The sequence below is a fragment of the Cryptotermes secundus genome, unplaced genomic scaffold, assembly GCF_002891405.2.
Source record: "Cryptotermes secundus unplaced genomic scaffold, Csec_1.0 scaffold47, whole genome shotgun sequence".
Classification (NCBI taxonomy): domain Eukaryota; kingdom Metazoa; phylum Arthropoda; class Insecta; order Blattodea; family Kalotermitidae; genus Cryptotermes; species Cryptotermes secundus.
Window position 1 is genome coordinate 1,472,470 of NW_019721002.1, and position 12,413 is coordinate 1,484,882.

Sequence of the window (12,413 nt, forward strand, 5' to 3'; positions counted from 1 at the left end):
TTTTTCCCTGTTTCCAACTTCATAGTTTGTAAGAAAATTGTCAGTATTGTAAAACTTGTAATATTATTACATCCACTTTCTGTGACACATTCAGAATACGTCTCAAAACAGAAATGTACAAAATGTTGTTAGTGGTCTGAACAATATCTTTCTCTCCTTCAGTATGTCTGTTTATGTTGTATGGAGTTAAAGGACATTTCTGTTCTCAGGTGAATAAGGATAGATCAAGTTCAAGTGAATGAATGAGTGAGCATGAGAGTGAATGAGAGAGAGTTTGAGTCAGAGAGTAATTGAGACTGAGTTTCATGGAATGAGTGAGTGCCTGAATGAAACTGAATTTGTAGGAAGTCAAAGAATAAGCCAAACAAAAAGTAGCAGGAAGTCAATTGAACCATGCATAGAAAATTAGGCGTGACATGGCTTGAAGGGAACTGTGTGAGAGCTAACGAGAGGGTTAGGGGCTCAGAGCAAACTAATTCGATTGAAGGAAATGGTACGTCTGAAGGGTCCATTTTGTGTGATGAGTGAAAATCAGAACTCATTTCCATATCTCAGGTGGAGACCAGCAAGGGACAACAGGAGGAACTGGTAGTTGTCACCCTCTCATTGGATGTCTTACAGTTCCCTTCAGGCTTGGACTGGCCTCTGTTGGGCCATATTTTGCATGTTTAAGTCACTCTGCTTACTGCCTGTTTCGTGCCAATTTCTTGATTGGCTTATTCTTTGACCATGAAGATGGAGGCAGTATATTCCTCCAAAACATCAGGCTATCTCTGGACTACATAGCGCTACAATGCAAATGACTGTGTTCTTCATAATCACTGCTATGAGCACCTCACCTCCAGCGAACAAGAGTGAACTTGAACGGATAACTGAGGGCGAGTGAGCAAGTGCTGTCTCACTGACATTATGAGACACTTTGAAATAGCATGCTCATGTAGGATGCTGTTATAGTTGTAGTCGGGAATGGTGGAGGTACAGTACCCCAAAACACTGCCTACACCCAGGCAGCAGAATTCAAGTCAGCTTAGTGGCAATGCAGTTTTGAAATATTCTATAGGGATCAGAGTTCCAATTACCAGTTTTGTGTGTATATATATATATATATATATATANTTATGATTATGAACCTAAAATCAGGTAAGCAGTTTCAGCTACTGAAGTTTTGCCACTTGCACCTGTACTTGTACTTCTGGTAGCCATGTGGGCAGTTGGGTGCGTGGTGTGCCTTACAGAGCCTCATATTGCAGTTGGTGCAGGACACATTGCTGGACGAGGGATTACGAGTGGTAAAGGAGCTGGTGGCGAGCCAAAACAAGGATTCCAGCACTGGGAGTGATAATTCATATTGTGACCCTTACTGCAACGAGAACAAAGTTCAGGTAACTGAAGAGGCTACAGATTTGGTTGCTGGTATATTTATTGTCTGGCTGAGAGTCAGCATGTTGAGTAAGTGATCCCCAAACTTAACAACCTAATTAAAATAAATTTGCTGTCAACTTTAGTAGAGTTTTTGAAGTTTCATGGTCACTAGATGCAGTGAAGTTTCTCAGGTGATCAGCATGGGAATATCATCTCTGCCATCACCATCGGAAACAGCTAATCACCTAAGAAGAATCCATTGCATTAACTGTGTTACCTCCGCTCCGGGAGCTGTGATAGCTCAGTGGGCATAGTGACTAGGCTACATGCTTCACAAGGTTTTATTTGCAGTAAGGGTAAGAGTTTCTTCTCCCCTCCACAGCATTCACGCTGTTACAAGGCCCACCCCTCTTCTTGTTGAGAAGGCCTGGGGACTCTTTCCCGTGGGGTAAAGTGGCTAGACCATGAAGCTGACCACTTGTCGCCATCTGGTGCCAAAGCTAAGCTTTCAGCTCAATCCCCCCCCAGCTCTTAATGGCGTGGTGCTTAAACACACAGACAACTTTACCCTTCATTGCCTTCACACAAGAAGTAAAGGCTATACTGCCATAGTTGGTTAGGTTAGGTTAGGTTAGGTTAGGTTACAGGCAAGTAGTGGGTCTTGTATCTGCAGTAGGAAAATAACCTGTTTGTGTTTCACAGATGCTAACAGTGTTTAAACTGAACAATTTCAAGCATTTCCCACATTGACATCTCAGTTTAATCATGAATTCCAATTTATAATTTTATTAGACCCAGGGTTTTAAATGTTGAAACATTTATAAATGATGTATTATCTCTTATATGTTTTGAGGTTTTCATGGCAGTATCTAAAGCTGTGGTCTTTTGGGTTGTGGCAACATGTAATGTTATGGGCTGATACTGACATTTTCATGTTCAGAGTTGAAGTGTGTAGCTACAGGAATAGATTTAGTTATATAGGCAGGCTATGTGAAAGGTTGTCATGGGATCCAGCGATAAGGGATAAGGAAAAAGAATTTGTTTAAAATAATGGGAATAAATGAAAAAATAACAATCCATCTGAGGTGTGCACTAGATTATCATAAACACAAAATGGTGGATACTAGAGCACAAGAAACCCATATCCTAGACAAGAAGTTTCCATATGGTAGGCCTTGAATGCAAGGAGCATTATGGGCCCTGTATTTTGTGTATCTGCAGTTAATTCTAAGAGATTCTGTGGGTGGGCCAATAACCTTCTCTGTATGAAGTTGCTCCAGGCTTACTGTTGCTTCAAGTGACCAAGCAGGAAGAGCAGTAACCCTTGCAGTGAATGGGCATAGTGTAGAGACCATGTTCTTGCAATCATAAAATACCCTTCATATGTGTTATGGCCTTGTAGCAGATTTTGTTTTGTAAAGTCACGAGCTTGGTATTTCAAGAACTGATTTTGTACAGGTGATTGCATCAAGTGGTGGCAACATAATTGCAGTGGCAAATCCTGCTCTGTCCATGTCGCCAGCAATTGCACCAGCCAAAGCAGTCATGTCCGACACTGGAAGTGGTACTGATAAGAGGGCATCCACCCCTGTTGTGCTTCTGAAGCAGGAGCCCCTGTCTCCTGGCATGTCACCATCACCAACCATAGGACTGGCCAAGCCAGAGTGAGTCATCGTGATAGCAGGATGGAGGTAGGATTTGTGTCAGAAGAATACTTCATTCACACTGAGAGCTTTGTCCTCTATAGAAGTGAGCTGTGATCACAAGTGTAGCAAAATTATACCTGAAATGTGGTCAGTGTTCCTGGCTACAGATCCAGAGGTCTGGGGTCGATTCCTGGCACTACCAGATTTTTTCTGAGAAGTAGTGGGTCTGGAATGGGGTCCACTCAGCCTCGTGATTTTAATTGAGGAGCTATTTCAAGGAAATAGCGGGTCCGGTATAAAGAACCGAAATTAATGGCCATGGGGATTCGTTGCGCTGACATTGCGACACCCTATATCCGCAAAAGTTGGCACTAAACTTCGCCAACAAGCAGCGGTCGCTCGGATGGTATAGTTAGCTTGCGGACTGAAATCACGGAGTTTCTTTTTCATAGTCACATGTCAGAAGACTCAGTAAGCTTAAAGGCAAAGGCAAAGTTGGCCATAAGCTTAAATAATTAAGCACCATGATGTGAAGATGTATGGACGAGTGGAGGTATAGTTCTAGGAATTTTTAACCTGGCTTTGGATGGAGGTGAGTTGTTAGCTTCACACCCGGGCCACTTTACCCCCCCCCCCCAGNCCCAGAGAAAGAGCCATTGGTACCCTTCTGATAAGAGGCTGAGTAGGCCCCAGGGTCATTCTGGATGCTTTAGAAAGAAAAAATCTCTTGTTCATTTTGTTCTCCTTGGCAGTAATCCTGCTGGTTCACTCAGGACCCCTATCCTCACTGTTCCCCTTCCGATACCTCCCACTTGTTCTAGTCTGAAGCGTGTTCCACAGGAAGTCCTGTAAACATCTGGAAAATGGTGTTCTCAATAGTCACAGCTGTGAGAACCTGAAATTTCACATTGATGTACAGATACTGTGTCACATGGATCTGATAGTGAAGTCATATGGTATGTTTCAGGTTTAAGGGTTTGAACCGATGCAAGTCTGATACGAGGGCCGTCCTTAAAAAGAGAAAAGGCAGAATTATGTAGAAGGGGTTCAGGTCCTTCCCGGAGGTGGTGTGAAGGAACAGCAAGCAGTCACCATTTTTATTAAAGGGATTCAGTGACTATCATGTTTTGAACATCTCCTTTACGCTACCCCCAGCAAAAGTGCAAAAGTTTACTGTGATATTCGTGTTGTTGATTATTGTTCATTTATTGTTGTTGTTGCTGCTATTGCTGCTGCTGTTTGCTGCAACAGACTGAAGGAGGGTCTGTCTGTCAGTACTCAGAGCTCTTTGTGTGCCTCCCTGTCCTGTCACAGCTTCATTCATAAAAAATCAGAGTTTTGTGTTTCAAAATGTAACATGCATTCGATTTTATTTACATAAATGCTGAGGTCGGTAAAAGCCAAACACTCTCTGAAAGGCATGTGAAATGTAACACGTTATATAGGAAATAGTTTACATATAACATGACCTGTGTGGTCAATGAAATGTGTATTTCAGATTAAATATTTCTTCGGTGCATATAATGTAACTGTTTAGGTTTAAATTTTAATCAGTTCAGTATGCTCATGCTTTTCAGAAACACATTTCTGTATGTCTCAGACGTGTATGATCTGAATTTCTTAACAAATAATTATTTATTTGAAAAAACTAGTTTTGGCTTCATTTACTGTTATTTTAGATTTTATATTAAAAATATAATGTTTATCCCAACTTTCTGGAAAGACAAATTTGTGGTCTATATTGTAGAATTTACTGTCATATATTATAATTTCTGTAAGGGAGAAATTCTGTAATACAAACAAATGTAATTTTAGGATCCACAGAATGGGAATGCGGTATGTTTTGCCTACATGTTCCATTTTGAAATAGAGGCTCATATGCTTTGTCTTTGAAGGCTGTGTTCACATCACATTTACTCTGCCTGGCTCATAACCTAGGATAATTTAACACTTTAAGATAGAATTTTTGCTTTTTTTTGGCATAAACTGTGAACTATGAGGAACACATGATCCTTAAATATTAAATTAAGTGCAAAAATTGGATATTTTAGTACGTCTATGAATATTTGCATGGAATGCTTCTTTAGAATGGAATTGCTTGCATGCCTTCAGCACTCAAGAATGTTATTTTGTATCACCATGCCAGATATATATGATGGTCCCACCCTGAATTCTCGCTTTCTGACATGAATAGAGTTTCTAACTTGCAGCTCAGTAGGGATCTACGCAACGGGAAATGGTGTTGATATATTTCTGATTAGTCCTTAACAGCGTAAGTTGGAGTCCAGTTGCTGTAATGTCCTAAAAAGGATGATCCTCTGTAACGTGTAGATATTTACATTGTAATCGGCCATTTTATACATGTATTCAAGGGTTGCTAAGTATTTTAATCGCCATTTCAGGATTAATCAGAAATCAGAAAAATGGTATATTACTGTGCTTGAGCTGCAGATATGTGTATGTGAATGAAGCAAGACAATTTCTGCATTATCCATTCTGTGTCCCTGTTACCTTCAATGTGTGGTCCTGTTATGTCATAGCCACAACTGTGAAACAGTGCTGACAACTGTGAAACTTTGTACTCGAGCCAAGCCAACAAGTGTCCCGTCTGTGCAGTGATTCATCTTGTAACATAGAAAGAATAGCTGTATATATATATAACATGTTCAGTGGCTACAGAATTACACAGAGTAAAAGTAAAACTTCTATTGAAGTGAAATACTTGGAAGCAGAAGTTAGATTCCCACATAAACATTGATTTATGATAAAGTGTGTTTGTATGTTACAGTACATTTGCATAGGCAGTTGCATTGGAATCAGTAGTTGTAGCAAGGCAGGGTGCTTAACTATTGGGAGAAGTCTTGGTAGAGATTTTGATTATAATTCTTAATGTGATGATGGGTGCTAGCTGGGGGTTGGAGTGAGGGCAGGTATCTGTTGTCCCTGGATTTTTGGAAAGAATAAGAACATATATTACACATTAATACCAAAAGCTGAAATTATTTTTTAAAAAATGTATTCACAAATATTCTAACCCCCCCACCTCAAACCTGGCACCCCTCTCCCTGCAAAAAATCCAAGCAACACCCAAGAGCATAATTCTGATTTTCTACTTCCTCTGCTAATGCTATTAAGTGTGTTGATGGGTATGCAACAGTAAGGTTTCAGATAACTTGATTCAAGAAGTAGATTGTCATAATGTCAGATTCCAAACTCAGACATCCTGGACAAGCATCTCTATTCTATTGTTAGCCTGAGATATTTTAGAATCACCTGTTCATTTGATGGCCAGCACAATTAGCCAGAGAACCTCTCCTGCCTGCTCTTTCTCAGATATGATTAAATCAGAAGCTAGCATAGATAAACAACAGTGTTTCAGTCAGTATTATATTGTTGATTTTACCAAAGAAAGGTTCCTGTAGGCTATTTTATTATTCTCACTTGCTTCTTGTATCAAGTTGTCCTTCCAGAAATCTCCATGTTCGTGCATGTTCACTGAAATCATAATTACTGTTGCTGTTAATTAATATTGGTTTGAATTAATTCACCACATTGAAATGAATTAACATTTCTTGAACTCACACATAACAAGGATTACCCGTATATCTCATTTCAACATGAGGTTCCTTTGATTGTGTTATATTCAAATTCTGTGACATTGAACTGGAGCAAATAAAGTGCTCTCGCTGCTGGAGGCGAGGTACATACACTGCTGGAGGCCGACTTCCGTTTTAAGTGATCTATTTCACGGTCTGGAGTGTGTGTGTAGTTCTGTAGCCAGTGATGAATCTTGTAGTGCAGTGTTTTGTATCTGATACAGACAGAAGCTTGGCTGAAACAAATGATATAGTGCCTGTGGGTTTCAAGTCAAGCAATAGCCATGTAGCAATGTGTGATGGTCGTGATGCACCAGATCTCCAACTGGGGTGTTGCAATATTGGACTGATGTGGTATTATAAGATTTTGTTATTTTAAGTAAATATTTTTGAGTTAAATACAAGCTAAATCAGTATTAACAAGCAGCTTCTTTTCTTGAAGTCTTGCAGTGGTGAGAGTGATTCAGTGTACAGTAACCAGAATACCTGCCACATAAATGTCTTGCTGATTGCTAGGAAGGCTTTGAATCTGGTCCTTTATTTGCATAATTGTGGTATTTACTAATTTATTAAACATAATAATATTTATGAAGTGCTTTGCTTTGACTGAATCACTTAATAGTTCATAGTGATTAAGCAGAAAAAAGGCAGTAGATTGAAATACTTTATAGTAGACCCAAACAAGTTTATTTCTAACATAATAAAATACTTTTTTCTTCTAATTTTTCATCTTGTATGGCATGACAGAGCAGTGTAGTCCAAGGCCTCCAACTTTCTTTCAGAAACTTGTTTATAGATATCTGGCACAACTCCTTTTGACGAGATTGGTCTGTCACAAAGTAACTGCCTATGCAGGAGAGCATAGACACAGAGAAAGTGCAGTAATACAACCATACCCAAAGAAAAATTTGTACCCGTGATCCCAGTGTTCATGCAGTAGAAGACAGTTTATCCCTTAGACAACACAGCCACTGTGATGTGGCATAATAAAATGTACATAAATTTTCTTGTAATGCACAACTATTTTGTATCAGGTATTCAGAAAAGATTATGTCATAAGAAAAGCATTGTAGCATGTAGGAACATGAGGCAGACCATTCCTATTCTACTCTGCAGTGCTCTTGGGTGTTCCATTGGCTGCAAATCAGGTGCGTAGCCAGTGAGGATGTAGTAGAAAGAGCAAGCTGAAGAAAAATGTCTTATAATGAACTTCATACTGTGTACAGCTCACCAAAACCGTTAAAGTTATCATATCAAGGAGAATGTAATGAGTGGGTCATGTAGCACGTGTGAGAGCGAGAAACAGATCACTTTCAAGGCTCAACATATGAATGCTCAATATGCAAACATCTATACATATGAATGACCTTAGAATTGTTCCTACTTACACTAATGTATATAGTTTTCTAGGCTTATTTGTCTGTAGATGTGTAATGTGCTTTTTAACACTCATTTATAAGACAAAGTACATACAATATTTTCGGTTAAACGCTTTATTCATAAGCTGAGATATTCAGCTACTGCTAATTACATTATTTATTATGGGAAAGAAGTATGTTTTGACTTACAAACTGGATCTTTGAACATGAATCATCCGTAAGAAGAGGCTCAAATATATTGGGAGCTGTAACTGTCCATAATTTCTAAACTCCTTTCCCATTCTGAGTCTATTCTATTCAGTCCAATATTTAGAAGAGACAGTATATCTTATGGGCTTTAATTTCCAATGACATGAGTACTGATTCATATTTTCTGTCTCTGTTTCCTTATATGAGGCTGTATAAGATGAAAGCCAATATGAGCCATCATTCACCTATTTTAAAGAAAGTTTAAAATTGTGCTTTAATAATATAATCCATTTTGGATGCCGTCACAACTGAAAGTTCCAAATACGTGCCAGCTAGCTGCAAATGTCCATCTATGTTTGTATCTGTCCATCCATCTGTCTGCATGTAACACCTCAAGAGCTGCTGAACAGACTTTCATGAAATTGCTACTGTAATATGACAGTGCACAGTGTAACCATGGTGTAAGCTATGTTGGATCTGAAGTTCTCACACAACTGTCTTTGGGATGTGACGCCATATATTCTTGTAGAATTTTACTGGTATTTCGGAGGAATATGCCTCATCCATTTGCAGGGTCATGCATTAAGCCAAGCAAGAAACCAGCAAGAAGCAGGCACAAAACAAAGCAAGAAATATTACTGGACTACATTGCACCACATCTTGGAAGATAGTGTTCTTCTTTCTATTTTTATCTCCGCAATATTTCTTCATAAGGTCTTATATCAGTTTTGGTTTATTTTGTACTGTCCCATTCCTTATTCTTTCTCCCCTGGTTATGTCAAACCGGCTTTAAACAATCATGGTATGTGTTTTGAAAATTTACCAGGATTTTATTGCATGTTCAGTCCAGAACCATTTGTTGTCTCATCTGCTGTCTAAAAACGTTAAAATTAAAATATACAAAACTATAATTTTGCCTGTGGGTCTGTATGGGTGTGAAACTTGGTCTCTAACATTAAGGGAGGAACATAGACTGAGGGTGTTTGAGAACAGGGTGCTAAGGAGAATATTTTGACTGAAGAGGGATGAAGTGACAGGAGGTTGGAAAAAACTGCATAATGAGGGGCTTCATAACTTATATTCTTCTCCAAGTATAATTAGAATGATCAAGTCAAGGAGGATGAGGTGAGCAGTGCATGTAGCATGAATGGGGTGAAGAGGAATGCATATAGGATATTGGTGGTAAAGCCAGAAGGAAAGAGGCCAATAGGAAGATCAAAATGTAGGTGGGTGGATACTATTAAAATGCATCTTAGAGAGATAGAATGGGGTGATATGGATTGGATTGATCTGGCTCAGGATAGGGACCAGTGAAGGGCTCCTCTGAACGCAGTAATGAACCTTTGGTTTCCATAAAATGCTGTGAAGTTCTTGAGTAGCTGCACAACTGGTAGCTTCTCAAGAAGTTAGTTACTTAGTTATTTTGTTAAGTGTAGGGTATCTATCTTGAAAAGTTTTATATTACTTGGAACATCCAGTAGGCAGATCTTATTGCTGTCAAATGGTGATTATGATGATGATAATGGGGTGATAAATGAGAATAATGGCTAGCAGAAATGATAAGGCATACTGTGAACATTAAAAAAAAGTATTTTATATGTTTTATGATATGAGTGGGGTATAGGCATAGTCTGAAATATCATGTGTCATGTTTCCTGTGGGCTCTTGTTCTGGTGAATGTGTCTTAAATTCTTGTCCATCCCACTCAAGCCCAAACTGAACAAATCTTTACTATATTTCTGAGTTTACTGAAATCTGAAGGTGACATGCGATTTATCAAACACTAAGTTATAGTGAACAGTTCTGTTTTCTGTGATATAGTGCCATGTAGTCCAGTGAAAGTCGAACGATGTTTTAGAGAAACATGTTGGCTCCCTCTTGAGGGCTGAGGAGTAGGACAAATAATATACCAGCATGAAGCAAGCAGCTTTGTTTGCTGCCTGCTTTGTACTCATTTATTTCTTGGCTTATGCTTCAACATTGAAGATGGAGGCAACATGTTCCTTTCAAACACTGATTGATTTCCATGAGACTACACATCATTATATCTCAGAAAATTGAACTCTTCATAGTCACTGCTATGAGAACCTCAGATGCAACTAAATTATATTGATTAAGAAATATACAAATGGTGGCAGGTATGACTGGTGCTACACAAAGCAGCTAGAAATAAAAATGTTGACAGCATTTCTCTGTCACATTTCCATTGTGTGTGCTGTTTAATAAAAAACGCTGTTCTCCATACTACTGGAAATGTAATCTTTTCTAAAGATAATTTTACATTCTAATTTATGAAAATGACATGTAATGCCAAAATATGCTTACTTATTCAGATGAATTTGAGGTGAAATTAAATACATTCAGGAAATTCTTTTCATGTAAATGTGAACGGATCTATGTGTTTCATCCTCAATGTTCCCATCTCATCTTTTTATATAACAGCAATAGACTCGGTCCTGGATGTCAGATGATGAATGAAGAATGAACAGGAAAGTTGCATCTGGCAGTGTTCCTATTGATGTCCCAGAAACAAGATGGTGGAGCTATGCTGTTCCTACCTCAATGTTCTGACACTCTGGTAAACATATATCCCCTACAGGTTGTCTAGTAACAAAATCTCTGCACCCTTTTCTGTCATCACAAAGGTCCTCCCCCTCTGTATCTTCCATGTTCTTTTCTTCATTTGTTTTAAAACATGACCACATATATTCTGAGGTATTTATCTTCCTATCTTCTTTCCCCTCCACCCTTTTAAGTTTTCTCTGTTCTGTCTGGACTTACCTTCTCTCTTCTTAAAAATCTCATCTCAACTGCCATTAGTCTACTGATATACAGGTATGTCTTGGGTTATGTCTGTGTTACTGCTCCATACATTAATGTTTGAATGTAAAGAATTTTTCCTGCCTTTGGCATTTCCTGTTCCCACAGTATATCATTAAGAAATTTTCATGCATTTCTTTTATTTCTTCTGCAAATTCTGCTTACAGCCTTCCTTTTGCCACTGCTTCACTTTGCAAATACTTAAACTCTCCCCTCTCATTAGTTCATGTTTTTACTCTTCATTAGTTTCCTTTTTATCAAGGAAAAATATACTAACAGAAGCCTGAAATTGATATAGGAAAATGGATCAAATGAGATGACAATAAACGCCTTGCTTGGAAACATACAGCAGCTTGAAAGAGCGGGGGGAGGGGGCTGCAAATGTGTTGAATAAGTAGTCATGTACAGCCAACAAGGGAGAGTCCTCAGTTTTGGGGATTGAATATGGGGCTCACCATAAAAGTATATTTTGTTATGAAATTACGAGAGCCTTCCACAGCGAAGCAAGTGCTACACAATCAGTGCTCACCATGGGTGTTAGAGCTACTGGATTTGACATCCAACAAAACGTATTTAGATTCACTGGGTCTCAGAAGTGGGCACCGAAGAGACTATTTGGACTCGAGGAAGGAAATAACAGGAGGTTGCAGGGAAGTGCATAATGAGGTGTTTCCTAAATGTACTCCTCCACAAATGTAATTAGGACAAAAAATTAAGGAGGGTGAGATGGGCAGGACATGAAGCACACATAAAGGAGAGAGAAGTGCAGAGATTTGGTGGGAAAGCAGATGGAAGAAGACAACTAGGAACACATAGACTTAGGTGGGCGGATAATATTAAGATGGATCTTAGAGAAATATAATTGGGATGGTATGGACTGGATTCTTCTGGCTCAGGATAGGGATCAGTGGTGGGATATTGTGAACATGGTAACGAACATTTGGATTCCATCAAATATTTGGAAATAATCCAGTAGCTGAGAGACTGTTGGCCTGTCAAGAAGGAATTGACTCCATGGAATTAGGTGACTTTTAAGTAAGTTTGTTGTATAAATTATTTGTATATCATGATGCAATAATGTGTTCGACTGAAATTTAGTTTGATTCTTGAATTTATGCAATTTTTTGTGGTCATATACCATAGCTGCATGACCCTTGCCAAATGTTTAACTAAAATGGACGAAGAAAGACTGCACTAAACTGTCTTTCCATTGTCTCCTCTCCTCTGGCTATTGTTCACAACAACATGTTTATACTCTGTAAGGACACCATGAAATTTTGCTTCTAAATTACTTTCATTCAGCAGATCATGAATATAATTATTGCTGGGATTTCTTTTTATCTGTGAGAATGAACAGAAATGAAATTTTGGTAATGAACTTACTTTCACATTTATCTGCAGTTCATGTGACACTTCCAGTA

The 12,413-nt window shown here is 38.7% G+C and overlaps 1 protein-coding gene across 2 annotated transcripts in view; it reads left to right on the forward strand.

Annotated features, from left to right (window-relative positions):
- LOC111873843 (NGFI-A-binding protein homolog) overlaps window positions 1-9,053 on the forward strand; it is a 116,367-nt gene extending 107,314 nt beyond the window's left edge. For both annotated transcript variants that reach the window (XM_023868869.2, XM_023868858.2), the window contains exons 12-14: window positions 1,251-1,382; window positions 2,821-3,053; window positions 3,976-9,053. In XM_023868869.2, coding sequence (XP_023724637.1) covers window positions 1,251-1,382; window positions 2,821-3,030 — 342 coding nt within the window. In that variant the 3' untranslated portion in view covers window positions 3,031-3,053; window positions 3,976-9,053. The remainder of the gene's footprint in view (window positions 1-1,250; window positions 1,383-2,820; window positions 3,054-3,975) is intronic.
- The last annotated feature ends 3,360 nt before the right edge of the window (window positions 9,054-12,413 follow it).